At 32.5% G+C, this 19,668-nt stretch overlaps 1 protein-coding gene across 3 annotated transcripts in view; it reads right to left on the bottom strand.

Annotated features, from left to right (window-relative positions):
* Positions 1-19,668, bottom strand: part of LOC111511973 (uncharacterized) — an 88,017-nt gene that overhangs the window by 60,158 nt on the left and 8,191 nt on the right. Inside the window, exon 6 of one of the 3 annotated variants that reach the window (XM_023168057.2) lies at positions 1,427-17,876. The exons of the other annotated variants lie outside the window; for them this stretch is intronic. Within the exon in view, the coding sequence (XP_023023825.2) occupies positions 17,710-17,876 (167 nt within the window). The 3' untranslated portion in view covers positions 1,427-17,709. Of the gene's footprint in view, positions 1-1,426; positions 17,877-19,668 lie in introns of those variants that run through there. 3 annotated transcript variants of the gene reach the window in all.

Raw genomic sequence — 19,668 nt, 5'->3', positions numbered from 1 at the left:
GAGGTTTTTCCCAATAGGTGGATTGGAAGACGTGGAACGATCGAATGGCCGGCTAGATCCCTCGATTACTTCTTATGGGGTTTAAATTTAAAATCTAAAGTATATTTTAATAGACCAAACAATATTGCTGATTTAAAAGTTAGGATAAGAAGTTAATGGTGGTCATTTTGAACATTTAATTTAATTGTAAAGTACATTGAAAAATATATTCTAAATATTATGTGGCATTATTATCTTCATTCTACGTAAAGTTTTGTGATACCTAGAGACATTATCAAAATTTTACATCCTAAAAATCAATTTTCTCAGTTATGATTGCACCAAACTTAAAAAAACTTTATATTGCTGAACAGAGGAATAAAATCCCTTTCCAACAAGGTGCCACACGACCCCCTTTGCTATTTAAAATTTTCGAGGGGGTGCTTATAATTCAGAAGGTGTGCTGGAGGGGGATAATATTTTCATACTGTAAATTGTCAATTTAACAATAAAAATCGACCTGTTTCAGGTTTTTTCACATAGTACATAATAACGCTAAAAATGAATTTATTCCATACATATGGACCGCACTGAATATAGTTTACAAAAACTAAGAAACACGCTTTTGAAGAATATCGAACTAAAAAGTTGAAAATATTTTTTTTAAATAAGCTTGAAACAATAAAGAACGAAAAATACTAGTATTATTATGAAAAAACCGACGGGCGCTTGATATACAAAAAATATGGCACAAAGCGCCCATGTTTTTTTCACAATAATACTAGTATTTTTCCTTCGTTATTGTTTCAAGCTTATCAAAAAAAAATTTCAACTTTTTAGTTCGATGTTCTTTAAAAGCGTGTTTTTAGTTTTTTTAAACTATATTTTATTTTTCATTTTTTAGTTCCGTATGCTATAAAAGCGTGTTTTTTAGTTTTTTTAAACTATATTTATTTTATCTAAACTTTGGGATCAATAAGCCGTATATTGTTTAGAAAAATTACCATTGATATTTGCCGATTCCGGAGAGGAAGCCTGAAAATCAGCTACCAAGCCTAAGGAAGGCAGCAGGAGCGCAAAAGAGGGTAACAAATAAAGCAGCAGGCGCGCGTGTTAATAAAAAAATACTTTTTTCAAATGAAGAAATACATGTAAAGTGAGTTCGAATTATATCAAGGAGGTTACGTACAGCGCCATCTGCCCGCGAATAGATCAAGCAATAATGTCGATAATTCTGTCAAATACAGATCCCACGAATTCAAACGGGAATAAATATGAAATGAAAAGGAGAGTTACAAACATAAATACATACAGGTGAAGCTAATAATAAAAGAGTGTTAAAGAGAATAAGTATTTCATTGATTGATACGTTTCATCTCTTTTTTTTCAATATTTCAATACATTCCTAGAAAGACTCAGTCATCGAGGGATGAAATGAAAGGCTAGATACAATAAAAATTTAATAACACACAGTCAATTATATGACAATTTATATTGAGCAATAACATGTTGAATCTTAAGTTTAAAATACACACCACCACCGAAGATATTAGAATAATTTGGCCAGACCAACAGTAGAATCCAAACATGACTAATAATTTCAGTTTGCCATATATTACCTTTATCCAGCATTGCCAACATCATTTTGTAAATTATACTTTTTATATTAGATATATTGATTCACTTTTCCAGACTTTTCATCTTCCAACACAAAGAACAAGGTACTTTGAGACAAACTTGATTTGCAAAAAATCAAATTTATTTTCCAAACAAAACATAATAGATATATCTGAAAAATCATTATAGGTGGTGAATTAATGAAGTTCAAGAGGTAAAAACAACAAAGCCTAGAAAATTACTGACAATATCACATGAATATTATAGTCTATCCATTCCCAATTGGAACGGCAATAAAAATAAGAGTACGGTCATAAACATTTCTTGCCTGTGGCCCCTAGTCGCCCAGATAGTTAGTAAACGTGCTATCAAATGTAGTTGAGGAAAAAAGGCTCGGCTAGCTGGACTGGCTGAATACTAATTGTTTGTCCGTTTCACAATATTTCTTTATCAGTGCCGTGAGTTCGTGGGGTTAGATGAAGTAGTGAGTCGTTTTGCAAACCGATTTTTGAAAACTTCTTCAAGAGATAAATTACCCTAACACTAAACTGATATTTTTGCACTCGACGCGCGTTTCGCTAACAAGGTTAGCATCTTCAGGAGAAGCAAATTGAAACTGAATCTAAAGACAAGGGTTAGACGTTTATATACCTAAAGTTTTTTGGTCCGATGTGGACTTTGTTAAATGATGATTATCCTAATTGATTTTTCGGTAATTAACTAGTGGGACCACTACCTGCAAATTAATTTGTCAACAATAGATTAAAAAGCAGACACATTAATTTGCAGGTAGTGGTTCCACTAGTTAATTACCGAAAAATCATCATTTAACAAACAAAGTCAACATCGGACCCAAAAACTTTAGGTATATAAACAGCTAACCCTTGTCTTCAGATTCAGTATCAATTTCCTTATCCTGAAGATGCTAACCTTGTTAGCGAAACGCGCGTCGAGTGCAAAAATATCAGTTTAGTGTTAGGGTAATTGATCTCTAGAAAAAGTTTTCAACTTTTACACCAAAGGTTCCAATCTCATCGTTTTTGGGTACTTTCATCAAAATGGCTTTCTGGAGACCTTTTGAAACAAATGATAACATTACGTGTAGGAATCTGTGTCAATCGACAGGGATTCGGAATTTGAAAAAAAGGATTTACATATTCAAGTTCAGCGAATAATTTTAAATATTCATGAATGCTTGAAGAAAGAAAACTGTCACACTTCACAGAATGCTATTGTGAATAGAATATGCGAGTTAACGAAACTATCTCGTTCGACAGTTCTTCGAGTCATTAAAATAGGGGATGTAATTGATCATGCAATGAAACGAAAACAAAGGAATAACAAATTCGCAAACGTTGATGGTGCTAGAAAAGATGTGATTCGGCGAACAATTTATGGTATATACCAAAAAAATGAAGTACCAACCTTGGAAATGATTTGGTATAAATTACTCGACTATCCCGATTACAATTACAAATCTTTAGAAACTCTACGAGGTGTCCTATTGTCTTGTGGTTTCAAATATAAAAAATTGAACAATCCGATGGTCATAATGGAATCGACACGCACTGTTCAACTCCGACAAGAATATTTGAGGCGAATGAAAAGCTACCGAGAATCCAGCAGAAATATAATCTACCTCGACGAAACTTGCTTTGACACCCATCATGTTGTCAAATATGGCTGGGTAAACGAAACCAAGTATTGTGCTTTGAACACACATTCTTCAAAGGAAAAACATGTTATAATTTTGCATGCCGGGAATGAAAGTGGTTTCGTACCTAACGCTTTGCTTCTTCCGCCAAAAATATAAAAGATTCGTCTGCTGATTACCACGAAGATATGACTGCGGCTTTATTCGAAACCTGGTTCAGTGAGCAGCTTCTCCCAAATATTCCTCCAAACTCGGTTATTGTTATGGATAACGCTTCGTATCATTCTCGGTTATTGACTACAATACCAAACAATAACACAAAAAAGCAGATATTGTTGATTTCATGCGAAATCACGACATGGAAATACCCGAAAAGATTCCAAAGAAAAAAGTATTACTGGCGACCATAAAACAACGTAATTTCAAAAAAGAGTATATTACTGATTCGATGTGTGAAACACGTGGTCATATTCTCTTACGTTTGCCTCCATACTATTGTGCGTTCAATCCAATTGAAATGGTTTGGGCCACAATGAAAGAAAGCTTACGGAAATGTAATCAGTCACCGACTTTGAATGCTGTGGTGCTTGACAATATAAGGCGAGTGGAGAATGAAGTAGGTAATAGTTATGTGTGAAAGATCTGTGTGGCCCACGTTATAAAAGAAGAGAACAACTATTATGTGCAAAGTTCCATAAATCCGATCGTTATTCAACCCGATGATGATTCCACCTCATCCGAATATAGCGAAGAAGAATTTTGATTTTTCTAGCAATTTTGTTGGCCTCTATTATTTTGTAAATATATGTTTGACGAGAATTCGGTGTAATTATTTTGTTTTCTTTGTATTTTAGAGTCTTCGACTCGGAAATCAACTACCTTAAATTTCGAATTTTTTTATAATTACCCATGGTGGAAAAATTCAGTTGAGATAACTTTTTCATGGGGTGATCAATTGCTATGATTGTAAGAATAAGTAACTGAAAAACTGAAAAATAATATGCCGACGCCTATGTCGAGGCGGGAATTCCTTCTCTGTGTTGTTCCAATTGGTATTGGAAATACTATAACAGTAGTTATGCAGCAGAATTAAGGAATTACTCTTAATTTACAGATATTTTATACTCTCTCTACCTAGACTAACAATATTTGTTACTACGTAAAGTTCTTTTTGATAATTGATTCAAGGTTGAAACCTTACTGAATTAATGGATAATTGCAAATTGTTGGGGTCCTCGTAAAAAAGGCAATACATTAATGATTATTACATAATATAAGAACACAGGCTTCCACAGCCAGAGTCAAGACAAAATTCGAGCTAGTAGGTCATGGTCGTATGAACGTTTCGTCTACTATTGCGACAGGCATCATTAGTAGTATATGCACCGACAGCGAGGAACAAAGTTATATCTCTCAGCACCGATTGATTCAGTCCTAACTTTCGTTCTCGCAGTCAACGCATATACCACTGATAATGTCTTCCGCAGTAGCAGACGAAACTTTTGATACTTAAGGTTCCATTCGATCACAGCCTACTTGCCGAATTTTGTTATCTTCAATCACGATTATTACATAGTAATTATCTATGAGGGACTACGTACGATTCACTGATAAGAACAAATTTAGTAGAGGCGAGTTATTCAAATTAGTTTGATCGTCCATAAGAATTTGAGAACTTACAAATTTATCAATTTCCATACCCTCCAGAAGGTTGAATTGAGTGTATGTTTTTTTTGTTTTTAAGAGAACTCAATTAATGATTGATAATTTGTCCTTTGACGTATTTTTTTCTAACTTAGAATTATATATCTCAATTAGACATTAGGTGGTAACAAAAATTATTTCAGTAGGTAGATGGTAATATAGTATAAAATGGTTGTAACTAAAGAATTATTCATCTGGCCAAATTGGCCTACATGAAAGTCAAGGCAATGAATACTTAGAGAAGGGTAGTTCAATATTCCTGATTGAGGAAGCTACTGTATAACGATAACACTTGTCGCGGTTTTTGTAAAACGTGTTATAGTGAAAAATCTTAACAGTAAATTGTATTATCAAGTTTTTACATGAATCTGTAAATTTTCAATTGGTTCTACTTCAGTCTGGCTAAAAATATTATTCTAAGGTGAGGAATAAGTATAAATAAAAACAAAAAAAACAGTTCAACTCCTTGAAGTCTAACAATAATAAATCTATTTTTTACCATACTCCAATAATACAATACTCACAGCTAAAAACCTTACTGAGAATCTATAATTAACAGTAATAATTGAGATTTCTTGAATGACAAGTTTTTATTGAATATCGAATAATGTATGTATATATATTCTTACCATTTTCTTTAAAGCCGTTTTAAAGCTGAAACAGTTCGTAATTTGGAAAATTATGAGTAATTTGAAAAATACTGATTGGAATACACAGGATTGAGTCTAAGAGTGTAATGTTTGTACCATAAAGTGGAATAAGCTTGGAAAAAACTGAAAAATAATTGTACTATCATGAAAAATATTCAGGACTGTTTGAGAATTGCTATAATTTTTCCAAATACCCAATCTTGCGTACCATTTTGTACAAATACGAATCACCAATCACTACCAAAATAACTGCAGCTAATCTCAAAGATTATTCCACCAATGATCTACTTTTAGAAGACACAGTTTAAATTTTTTTCCTTTCCCCGATGGCACATTGAACATTGAATTTTTGGCACTTCTCGAAGACTCTGAGGTCGTGACGGATAATTTTATATCTCGTTGCTATTGAGACGGAATTGGAACGGATACATGCTTTTTTGGGACAATTTCAATATTGAATATAAGACCTCAAAACTACTGATACAATTTTTGATAATGTTTCATGAAAAATATTCTAGAAATGATCGGTGAGAAGATAAACTCAGGTTGAAAGACGAATTCTGGAATAGACTTTTTTTATTATGAGTTCATTCGATGTCAATGATTTGTTTGTAAAATATGAGCTAATGTATTTTTTGGGAAAGAAAGCTTTTGGCTTTCTACTACTCCATCTTGATACAAAAAAAAGGATGAGGGAATCTTCCAAAGAAAGGAAGGAAGTACTCAATTTGAATATAAGTAATTCTATACATAGATGTGTAGATCATGCAAAGAAGTAACTTTCAGACACAAACTGAAAGAAAGTCCTCCTGAAACAGCTACTTTCATATAAACATTGAATTACACGAAAGAAAAAAAATTCTTTCGAAACAAATACTTCTATATGAACACTGAATTATACAGAAGATACTTTTCTCTAGTCAGTTTGTATTTCAACCATTCGTTGTGGAATAAAAATCAGATATCATCCACATGAGTTCTACTTTAAATGAATGATAACAAATTGCACTTGTTACCACGTTTTTGTAAAATTGTTTAGTGAAAATCTCACAATAAAGTGTTTTTCAAATACGGAATCAGTTTTATTAATCTCCTGAAGACGCCAACTTGGTTGGTGAAACGCGAGTCGAAAAAAGTATTGAAGAATTTTGAGCCCTTCAGCATAAAAAATGGCCAGTAGTTTCGAGACTGCATTTGGAACATGAAAACATTCCCAAAAAAGCATACAAGTTGTTTGTTTCAATAGTTTTCTATTGGTATCAGTACGAAAAAGATATGAGAAAACTGAAACCGACAATACATTTTTTTGTAAATTGTATATACAAAAATTATAAATGCATCATCTCATGATCTTGTAAAACAATACCGAGTATGAGTCGTACAATTATCACAATACTTATTCCAATACATATTTGTAGGTTAACAGTCATCTAGTGTTACAGGTTAAATAATCTCGGACGAGGATTGTAACACTACTAACCAACAATGAGTGGGCTACAACAGGTTAGAGCTATAACTATTTGATTAATATTTGTCGGCACTTCGTACCTCATTTCGAAAAAACTACCGCTACTAAAATTTCCAAAAATAATTCGGTTGAAATTAACTTTCCAATTGCGTTTGTAATCTCCGAGAATGTTGTGAGGTTAAGGCAAGAGGAAGTTTGATTTTATGGAAAAATACTCACAAACTTTCAATACAAATAATATTTCCAAATATAGTTAGAGGGCCATTATTCTTCAAGAACTCAATTCGAAGTTTTTTTTTTTAATTCGAATGCTATCTTATCGTTAACACTCTATTTTTAATAATCTCTATTCATACTTAAAATGATGGACTCCTGAAAAACCAACTGCCATAAAAATTTAAATATTCTTAAGCTATTTATGAAAAATAGATTAGTGGAAAACACATTAGGTATACACTAATCCTCACTCTAATTTCATAACAAATCAATAAATGCTGATATTTTGAAAAGAGTAATAAAAAAGATAAAATAGGTGTCTTGGGAAATTAAATTGTTATTTATGACATATGTAGGCTTTTGGATTTAGTTCTTGAATGTAGATTTTTGGTTTCCAGGATAACTAGAAAATTTTTGCTGCACCTTGAAAAAGCAATACTTCATCTACAAGTTATCTATTTTAAATTTTTTTAGGTGAAACAGTTCCATTTTATAGGTAATACTTGAAAGAAATTTTGATGCGAAACAATTCCAATTTCCAGTGTTCTGTGGCAATAGTAAACTGGGAACTGCATCAATAAATATCGCCTAAAATACGAATAGAATAATTATGAACATTTGGTAGTAGATATTAGACGAACATATACGTATATTAGTGAACATTTGGTAGTATAAGAATGACGAAGTACAATTCAGCTAAAATATTTTCATGTTCTGAAAACTTCTGATATTACCCAGAGTAGGCTCGAACTTTTGTTATTTTAAACGGAACATCCTACATTTGATTACAGATTTATATTATTTTCTACATACAATATTTTCCTAACTTGCATAGTTCCCAAAATATTCAGAATTTGATGTAAAAATTCCGTGTGCAGAATATATTTCTCATTTCTATTATTCCTTTTTAATTTTTGTCATGACAGAAAAAAGTTTATACTACATGGTATTCGCATATCATCTTATCGCAATTAACATTTGAAATGATGATTACTTTCAAATATATTCTCTATACCTGGAATGCATAGTTTTCATAGAAATAAATGTTTTGATATTTCAATTCTGGGGCAAGAAAAAATTTACTCAGGTAAATGTTAGTTGGCTGTGGAAATATTCGTGAGCTTTGGAATATTCATAACTGCCAAAATACCTGCAGGTTTAAATTTTATGCTTGGAGATTATTTCAATATGCTCATTCTTTATGGATAATGTAACATTAGCCATGTGATGCATTTGCCGTCCAATATCCACACAAACAAAAGCCATCCCCGGAAAGAAAATCGTTCAAACCTGCAAAAATGATTATTTAAGTAGGTCAGGTTAGGTCCTATCTTTTTGCCAAATCTTTTTGCCATCCAGGTGTTCAATCTTTGTTTGGCAAACCCTAAAGGGATGCCAATGACAGGTTATAGTCTAATGAAGCTGCTTGCAGCACCCTCCTTTGCAAGGGAATCAGCAGCTTCATTGCCTTTCAGGCCAGTATGGCTAGAAATCCAGACCAGAGACAATCTATCAAGTCTTCTTATCAAGGAGATTCGTTTTTGGCAATTTGCTACCAATTTAGACATTGCTTGGTAGGAGCCAAGAGCTTCCAACACCGCTTGACTGTCCGAGAATATTTTAATTGACTTGTGTATGAGGTTGGATTCTTCCAATCTCTCCGCATACAATTCTTAGGCAAGTTGATATCTCTGTCCTGGGTCTGCAACTGAAAACACTTGCACCAGAACCGGAAGGTTTTTTTTGATCCATCTGTGAACCAACAACTATCTGCTCTCAATATTTATTTCTCTCGGAGATCCAGGGAACAGTACTTTATGAGGCAGTTCGTAGTTGATACTTGGAGGCATTCAAAGGTCATTTCCAGAATACTGTGACTTCCAGTGTCAACCAACAGTCTGTTGCACTCTGCATTAAATTGATTTGTGCAATTGGCAATGTGCACATGTCTGTATGCAGTCTATCTAGCCTCTCTCTCCAGAAAAATGTAGAGAGAAGGTACATCTAGAAGGATTTCCATGGCCGCTGACGGTGTGGTACTGAGGCACTACTAATGGCCAGACAAGCCTGTCTCTGTAAGCCAGTAAGTTTGAGTAAAAGGAAGAAAACCGATTGTTGGATACTTTATCACGAATCCTGAGTCTGAAATTTCCAGATAACCAATAAAAAGGATTTCGAAAAAACACAAATATCAACCATTCAAATTCTATATTTTCCAGGCTTTGAGAAAAACTGATTTTCAAAAATGTATGAACTAGCAGGAATTTTTTCAACACAACGATTTGGTGACCATGAATTTTTTGAAAAATTAATATAGACTGACGAGACCAAATTTGGGAAAAACGGTTTATTCAAGAGACAATTCACATTTTTGGAGCGACAGTAATCCACATACTACTAGAGCAAGACATTTTCAAGATAAGCAAAATTTCAACTATTGGGCATTTCAAAATTATAGTGTTACATAGTTATATTTCTTCATAATTGAATAGAACTGGTCGATACTTAATGGAAATCCATATTAAAACTCAGTATTACAGTTTATTGTACGATTTTCACTATAAAGGGCGACACGTGTTTTGCTATACAATAGCTTTCTCAAGGGTTAATTGTATAGCGAAACACGTGTCGCGGTTTTTGTGAAACCCTTTATAGAAAAAATCTTACAATAAACTGTATTAATGATTTTTTTTTCATTTCATCAATTCGTAGTTGATATGCTATGTAAATATTTTACAAGACACGGAGGTGACAGTTCTGGACATTTTTCGCTTGCAGAATATCGGAAAAATTTTAACCTACATAATGGTGTCCTTCCCCACAATACAGAAATCGGTAATGATTTACCGATTTCTGTATTGAGAATATGATTGAAAATGATCTTCATTTCGAATGTTGATTGCAATAAACGAAAAAAGTTTCCAGTATAAATTTTTTCCTAAAAGTCTGATGACAGAAACAAAAAATATATAATAGAATAGAATATATCGTCACTTCAAAGGTAAAACTCACTAAGTGACATTTTGAGGCAAAATGACTTTTCTCAACAAGTACACTTTTTATAGCATGCTCTACACGAAGACAAAATAATCAAGTGTTAATTCCACTTAGTTTCATAGAACTGTATTAGTAAAAATAATCAAGTGCAAATTTGTGAACAATCATCTGAGAAGCAAAACTGAAAATGCACTTGATTAGATTTACCTATACCAGCTACCATAGCAACCGGGCAACATAGTACACAGAATAAAAGCGTTGAGTACTTATTCAGTTTCAACTGTTGAAACACGTGTTACGATATTTTAGTTGAGTGGGTTATTCCACAAGGAGACCTGTTTTTATTAAAACATTTATTCATAGTACGGTGTAAAATGAGTGAAAGAACTAAATTAATAATAAAAAAAATGCCCTAGAATTATGCGAACGAGCACAAGTGGAACAAAAAATACATGTAAGTACCTTTAAGCTTCAGTTAAACTTCTTTATTAAAAGTAAAATCATATAAGTAAGAATTATCATGTTCATAATAGTTATGCAATATTTGCATAAATGAGAAAATGATAATTAAGTTGAAAAGGCTAATGAAGCTTCACATAATACAGAATCGGGTAGAAAATATAGTGATGGTGATAAAGACTTTGTTGGACTACAACCTGTAACTTGCCTTTTGTGTATAGTAAGTAATATGGTAAATAAATGGGAGGTAAAACCACATTTTCTATCTTTTGGTTATAAAGTATTTACATCTTTTACGTTTCGTCTTTAATTAAGGGTCACGATATCTGCGATTCCGATGAAATAGAAGTAACACCGATGCCAACACGCTGAAGAAAACGAATTCCATCAAACTGGCAAGCCAACATAACGAAACAACGAAAATCAATGTGTTTACCGTATAAGAACAAAAAAAAAGTTTGTAATGCTAAATCCTAAACAAATAAATTACACCACCTGCCGGTTCCACTGTACTAGCAATTTCACTGAACAGAAGACACTTATAAAACATACTGGGGTCTGGGAAGTAATAAGCGACGAAGAGATTTTATTATTGCAAATGTGCAATGTCTTGAGCTAAAACGTAGGAGAGTTGATAAAGACAGTGCATCTGCTCGAAGAGTGTCAAAAGTATATTATTTGGAAAATGCAAGAGGTCGTTTCAGAACTTGTGCTAATTTTTTTTGGAAAACACTTTGTATTTCAAATGGCCCTATTGAAACTGCTATCAAGAGTAAAGATTCCGCTGGGCCAGAAGAGGCAGAAAAACACCCGGCAATAAGACGTCGGCATGGGGTGCCACTCCTTGAACTCGGCCATAGATAATGCAAAAAAAAAAATGAATTGGCGTTTATTATAAATGACTGGATTGACTTTTTTTAAGCGAAGTCTTTCAAGCAGAAATACCTATAGACAAAAAAAAACGAACAAATGCTGAACCAGCTGAACAGGAATTAAAATATGAGGATTTTAAGGATCTGCAAGCCTTCGCTAAGAAACTAATGCACAAATCGAAATCTCGATAAAAATGATGACATCGTATCGTTGCTGAAAATGAAATGTCTGAAATTTCTGTCCTTGGACTTGAACCAGCTTATAGTCAACTGCTTCCAATTAGAAAACAGAAGAAAGAGGACATTTTAAAGCTGTGCCGCGAAAGTTTAATACCGGAAGAGGTGCACCACTGGTATGAATATCTACCGCTAACTGTAAGATATAATAATAATAATATTCTTTATTCATCCTTTAAGATCATACACATGATATAGGACAAGTCATAAAATGTAAGTAGACAGACATATATAAGTACACATATATACATATACATACGATAAACATATAACTATATTTCTTTAAACATATCGTCCATACAAACAAGCAAACAACAAAATAAAAAAAAACTAGGAATTAGCAAAATATTCACTAATGTCATAAAAGCAAGACTCCACTAAATAGTTTTTCAAACTTGCTTTGAATTTGTTAATATTTTTTTCGTTTTTGATATCACTTGGGAGATGATTGAAAAATCGTATTCCATTATATTTAGAACTGCTTTCGTAAAGTGATGTACGGTGCTTTATACTTCTAAATAAGTCACCATGCCTCGTAGCATAGTCATGAGAGTCAGAATTTTTTGAGAAGCTCTTGATGTTGAGTTCAACATATGTTAGAGTTTTATAAATGTAGATCGATGGTACTGTCAGTAATTTAAACTTTTTAAAATGATTCCTACACGTCATTCGGTAATCTAAGCCAAAGATTAGACGAATTAGTCTTTTTTGTCTGATGAAAACTCTGCGAGCGTTGGCCGTACTTCCCCATAGGACAATATTATAAGAAATATGTGAATATGAGAGAGCATAGTACACGTTTATTAATTGCTCTAGTGTGAATATATTTTTCAGCTGCAAAATTGCATAATAACTACTATTGAGCCTTTTACACACCTGATCAACGTGTATATTCCACTTCAAATTTACATCTAAATATGTGCCCAGAAATTTCATTGAATCCGAAAAATATATATTTTTGTTGTTTACGCGAACAAAATAATCATTTGAAGAGTGGACCGTTTGCCGGAACCTGATGTAGAAGATGAAAATAACGAATAATGAATAGTTACAATTATAGTTTCGAATTTTATCCCAAAAAAGCAATAGAAGTTTTTTTTTCAAATGATATTTTATTAACTAACTACTATTGTTTCAGTAGTCATCTTAGAAGTAAAAATGAATAAGTACATTTTTTTCAAAATTCTCCTCAAAAGACAATACCACTTAGTGGGTGGCTTAACTAGTTGGAAAGGGTAGCATAATGAAGTATTATCGAAAAAACATCAGGAATATCAGACGCAAGTTAAAATACATTAGTGAAATTTATTATTCGTATTTTATTAACTATCGATTATTTCAAAAGTCAGTTATTGTACTTAGTGAGTTACTTTCAAAGTGACGATATAATAGAAATGTCTTTAAATGGAATTTCTAGAATTCTAGAAGATTTAGAATTTGATGTTGAATCTAAATCTGTAATGAAATGTAGGATGTTTCATTTCAAATAACAAAGTTCGAGCCGACTACGAGGATAACCAGAAGTGTTTGGAACATAAAACTATTTTATCTGAATTGTATTCAATATCATTCCTATAACACTAAATTTTTCATATTTTTCCTACCTTTTCTTAACTTGCGATATCTTTCGACGCATTCCTCGGAGAGTCATTCTGTATTGATGTTTACGTAGTAATTCATGGAGAATTAGAAGTTGCTTTTCTACACTCTAATATCAGCCACTGACCGTCTAACTATATTTGACAGAATCCCGACATGAAGTAATCCAAGAAAAATGAAACAGTTAAGCTTTGAAGTGCTCACATACTTCAAAAACTGCATGTTTCATTTTCAACCAATACAAGCAATCACTAAAATGAAGAGGTGATTTTAGGAAGTAGGGAGTTGGAATTTGATTCTATAGTTTCTTAGGAACAGTATAAAAAACTGACAATGACACAACACCCACTTCTCCGTTTTTACATATACCAATTCATCAAATAAAAAATTAGTATCAAAAGAATAGCATTATTCAAGATCATCATTGAAAATCTGAAATTTCCATTCAATTCTCAAAGTCAATCTGATCAACAAGCTCTACAAATAAGTAGGGGTAAAACCAATGGCACAATAAATATATTTTTCTTGAACCACTCAGAATGTACGGTAATATTTCCTTAAAAAATTGCTCCATCAAATTCCAACGCCTCATTTGGAAAAACTGGAAGCATCTATAGTGGTCCTCAATCTTCAGAAATAACTACCTAATTTCTCTATCCTCACAAAGTGTTATATTGTCTCCTTTACGGTAAAACAAACTGTCATACAAAAAATTCTGAACAAATCTTTAATTGACTAAAAGAGTTCACAGAAGAGGCAAGTCCCCCCCCCCTTAAAAAACAATTTCTGAATTTCACTTTGATTCTTCATCAACTCTTTTTAGTGAATTAAATGATCAGCAAAAATGATAAAAATAGTAAAGGACATATTAAAACTAGAGGTCCTGAAAATAATAAGTGCATACTCAATTTGAAAAATAGCAAACTTTTTAACAAAACAACAAAAAAATTAAAGATTTTTTCACTTTGAAAAACGAGTTGAATTTTCTTATTGAAATTCGACATTCTAATAGCATAGTGTGATTTTAGGGGAAATTGTTCTTGAAGTGCAACTAACCAGATAATTAGGTTTTTTGATTTAATTTTTTGTCAACCATAGAATGATCAGTTTAATGATGAAATATGGAAAATTAAAATATAGAACAAAAATAGTAAAATTCATTATGGGTTTAGATGTGTACCGTTTAATTTTTCATATTTTTTTAGTTTGATACTATGTGATAATTGAAAGTTAGGTTGTAAAATGTAAAATTTTGTCTGTCGATCTTATGCAATGTTACCGATATATGTAATTACATGAAATTCGAAGAAAGACAAAATATTCTGTGTAATTTCAACTTTTCAATTTCCTGATTAGGTCTATTTTTGATGAACCTAGTTACCCATTAGACTTGTTCCATTTTGAGTAACTGGGTTACGTGCTATTGATTTACATAGAAAAAATAATCATAAATAGATTCTGGATCAATCGGCAATTTCTTTTCTTCAATTTTTGATGAACATAGAAATCACTTTTTCTTGTTCTGTTTATGCACCAAACATTGAAAATGAAATCAAAACAGATATCATTCACATTCTATTTCAATTTTCTTCCTGTTTGCATCAAACATAATCTTCTGCGTATGATATATACATATCTTTGTGCAAAGTATTAAATATTATTATTTTTGTATTCCTTTCTTTACAAGTTCCTCACTCGTAATATATTAACGAAGAAGTAAATAACCAAATTTTTTTCAAATTGTGTGTATGTGTGTGAAAAATAATATACAGTGTGTCCCAGGAATGGTGTTACAAGAGATGTAATAGTCATAAAATTTTCTGACCATACTTTATTGAAACTATGAAATACTAATCAATTCACTGAATTTATTTCATAAAAAAATCCAAATGGACTATACTACCTCAAAGGTGCGAATTCGTTGTCTCCTGTAATAAAAGAGGGCATATACCTCTCCCTCACAGGCGATTTGGTTAATTGGTGACACATGTGAATCATTGTATTCGTACCACGTGCGACTGTAAAAGGGTGTCTGCAGTATGCCCACTGTGATTCGAAAATGTATTATAGATTATAATGACAAGAAGCCATACTGGCTGCTACATAATTACTCATATCTAATCCTTCTAAAGGAAAGTCGATATCAACATTTAGTTTGCCTCTAATGCTTCCCCTGGGAGAGATTTTTTTAAAATTAAGTACTAAAATACAGAAAAACTTATGGATTGACAGGTATTTTGTACATTTTCTCCATTTATTGCACCTCAAACAAGTCGGTTTTTCAACTCCATCCAGAGTTTCCTCTAGTGAAGGTATGTATTCTACAATCTTAGAGTTGTATATTCTCAAATATTTCAAGCAGGACTCTTGTGCTTCTCTGCTGTCCGCTGTCTGTTAAGATCGGTTTAGGTTTCTCAATAGTTCTATTAACATGTAAAATATATTGAAGGAACTCCTGGGCGTCTTGATGGGCATAACCCATGAATTGAGGGGCGAATCTTTGAATCCGACTTTTTTAGGAGACGGTGTTTATTTACTACTCTATCAGATGAATCTTCTAACCACAATTCCTTGATAATTTCTGTGAAAGCTTTGATTAAAGCACCCTCCATACTAGAAATACTATATAAGTATTGATATCTTCCACATATTCAACCTTTTTTAAATATTCCAGTAATCATCTCGTGTTTGATAAACATTGAATCACACTGTTCATGAAACAGGTGTTGCTGATATTTTTCAACCCATTAAGACCACGGGTTTTGACTGAAGAATGTATCACTAATCTGATGCTGTTGTAGCTGTCTTTTTCTGAGTAATCACATCATTGGATCAGTGGGATAAGGAATTTGAAGTTAACCTGCTTGAAACTGAATTGGATACAAATATGGCAGACCTTGTGAGTTTTCAAGAAGATGATAATTCCAGAACTTGTTCATATTTCTCTGCATCTTCTGATGGAGACTTATGGGGAATATTACAAGGAAAATATCGGGTTTCATGAGGAATGCATTTCTTAATATGACTGAAGTATGCATATGATTTGGAAACGTAATTTAATTTCAAGGAAATATTCAGTTTTTGAAAAAAAAGTCGACCGTGACGGTGAAAAGAAAGTTATTTTTTCTTTAGGCAGTGTACCTTTTTGGTTCATGATAAGTCAAAATGTTTCTGGAAAAAGTTGTTTAGGATGAGAAATTATGACTCTGTTTTTTTATTTATTCAAAACATAATAAATTATATTTACTCACGAATTCATCGCAGATAAAGGTGGAAGTAACTTTGAATGAGTATATTGTGCATAGATCAATGATTTTATTACGTTTTGTCAATTTTATTTGTGAGTAAATACAATTTATTTCGAAAAAATATTTTTGGCTTTATAGGAAGGAAAAAACAGTTCTTTTCCACAAACTAATCACTCCAAAAAAAATTCCCCCTTTCAATCAAATTTATTTCGCATAATTTAAAAAAAAAACGTTTCAATGAAAGTATTTGAATCTTTATGAAATGTTATATGGAGCCATAACTTCTCCAATTTTTCTATGTAATATTTTAACATGTCTTGAACATCATCTGAAAATAATTTTCACTTAACGATCAAGGCTGATTCGTTTTTCAAAAAACTGAAATGTTATCAAAATTCATTTCTCACCAAGCCAACCTCTATCCCACAATTTTGAAATAAAATTCAATAATTTTAGCACATCACACTTCCCGTAACATCAATCCTGCAACGCCCTGTATAATTCAATAAAAAAAAACATATGCTATTCCTGTGTTTCCCCTGAAAGCACACACAAACTGAGAGATGTCGCATTTGCGCAGATCATCTTTGATTTTGAAGAATTCATAACAAGATATTTCAATAACTTGCAATATTATTTTTAGAACAAATCGTGAAAAGTTATAAGCTTATAAGAAAACAAAAGTAACAAAGAGTTCTGTAGCTTCGTCTACGGAAAAATCAGTCTTGTCGATAAAAAAAGCTGTTTATTTTCAGGTAGCACGAGAAATTTGACTAGCAGTAATGACATATTGTCTTCCTCTAATCTCGAAGCCGAATATGTCACCACATCTGCCCAGTTCGGACAAATATAACGACACTACTTGGACCTGTTTCAAAGCAAAACTTAACAGAAACGATATCACAAAATACCTAGAATTCGGATAATCACAAAAGTTAAAACAATAAATATAATATGGACGTCTAAAACAAATGCTTAATAATTTCAGAGCTCATGACAGAGCCGGAATTTAAGCGAAATGGTTACCGGAGATGATGTGAGCTGCACCAAGTCTAGACCACTGATAATCCTTCAGGTGGGCTTTGAACAGCAATATGAGCCCAACCAATATGATCGGCAATCCCAGGAGTGAACATATCAGTTCGCCGGTTATTGTTGGAGACCACACCAAGGATACTGACGGGGAACATATTTTGATATTTATATCATTAAAAAAAAGGGTATAGTCGAAGTAAACGATATTGTGCACATTTAAAGTTACCGGCACTCTCAAAGGCAAAAAAACCAGTACATAGAAATGAACCGGCTGCGAACTAGTCCACGTGGACTGTAGAATTGGCGGTTCGTATTGGATTATTTTTACTAACCGAGTTTTATGATTGGCTGAGGAGTCATGTTACGGTGACGAATAACAATCGGGGAATTAAGGAACTGATCGCGATTTGAGTGTTGAATTTCGATATTGGTGCATTTATAATTACTTAAAATTTTTGTTATCTGTTTAAAATGTGGCATCCTTGGACAAGTAGAAATAGTAATAACGAGGGTGATAACAACGCAAACTTTTTCCAGTGTAGTGATTCCAATAGCGATGGTGAACAATGCGAAAAAGAGATACCAGTGAATAAGATTCGGATACATTAAAAATCTACATCTCAAGTTTGGTTTCGAAGTAAACAAACTATTACAAGCAACATCAGATTTGACCGAAATTCCTTTCTCAACTGTACGTAAAATAGTCAAAAACCTAACCTTAGAAACGCAAGGCGCGATGTGATACAGGATTACCAAATCTTTTAGATGTTCATCAAATAAAACTATTGAAAAAACAATATACGACGGTTACAAAAGCAATGGGATTCCTACAACTGAAATCATAAGGAAGAAATTGAATACTTCCGGCCATAACGTGAGCTGCTGTGACGAAACTCTTCAGAATTGGATAAAGAAACTAGGATTTAGATTTAAAATAATAAACAAACGTCAAGCAGTTATGGAAAGCAGAAAAATTGTGGAATTGCGTAACAAATACTCAGAACAAATAACTAAATATAGACAAGAACAATGGCAAATTTACTATTTGGACGAAACTTGGTATGACACACACGACACAGTTACGAAAGGTTTGGCTGACGGTTCGAGAATGTGTACGCCTAACATGCCTGCAAACAAAGGATCGCGACTAATCATTGTGCATTACGGAGGAAGTAAAAGATGGGTTCCGAATTCTTTGAAATTATGTGGAAAAAACTTGAGGACGGCAATGATCACTATCATAAGAAAAGAGAAGCTAATATTTTCGAGGAATGGTTTTAATGGATAAAAGTTTTTATTTTGAATATTACTATACCAAAAACCAACTATTTGAAGTTTTACAGACAAAAACATCTGAAAAAGTGTATGCCCTTGAGAGTATTGCTGGAAAGTATGGACACACCATACTGAGACTTCCCCCTATTTTTGTGTTTTCAATCCCATCGAGTTGATTTGGGAAAAATTGAAATAAAGCATCAAGCGTAAAAATAACTTTCCAAAATTTGATAAGAAGGTAATAGTGCTAATTAAAGAAGTATCTAATATTACCAAAGACTAGCAGAAAAGAAGAAAAAAGTAATTTTAGTTGAAAAAGGCTATATGGCGATTGGACACTTCCATATTAATGGTGGAAATAAATTCATTATTGATTTAAATGACGACGGTGATAGTGGAATAGAGAATATGGAAGAGGAATCATCAGAAGCTTTTGAAGAAAGTTAGTGAAGCGATCGATTGTATATATGTATATAGTATTCAGAAGTATTTTCAATTATCACCCTGTTATTTGAACCCCTACTTTTTCACTAACCTATATAAACGAAATATTTATTATATATATATTATTATATATATTTTTTATATATATATATATATATATATATATATATATATATATATATATATATATATATATATAGTTATTGTGATTCTT

The sequence above is a fragment of the Leptinotarsa decemlineata genome, unplaced genomic scaffold (assembly GCF_025532065.1).
Source record: "Leptinotarsa decemlineata unplaced genomic scaffold, Ldec_3_MD MMD2_tig00000882_RagTag_RagTag, whole genome shotgun sequence".
Lineage (NCBI taxonomy): Eukaryota > Metazoa > Arthropoda > Insecta > Coleoptera > Chrysomelidae > Leptinotarsa > Leptinotarsa decemlineata.
Note: the sequence above shows the minus strand (reverse complement) of the source record. Positions and strands in the feature narration are given on the sequence as shown.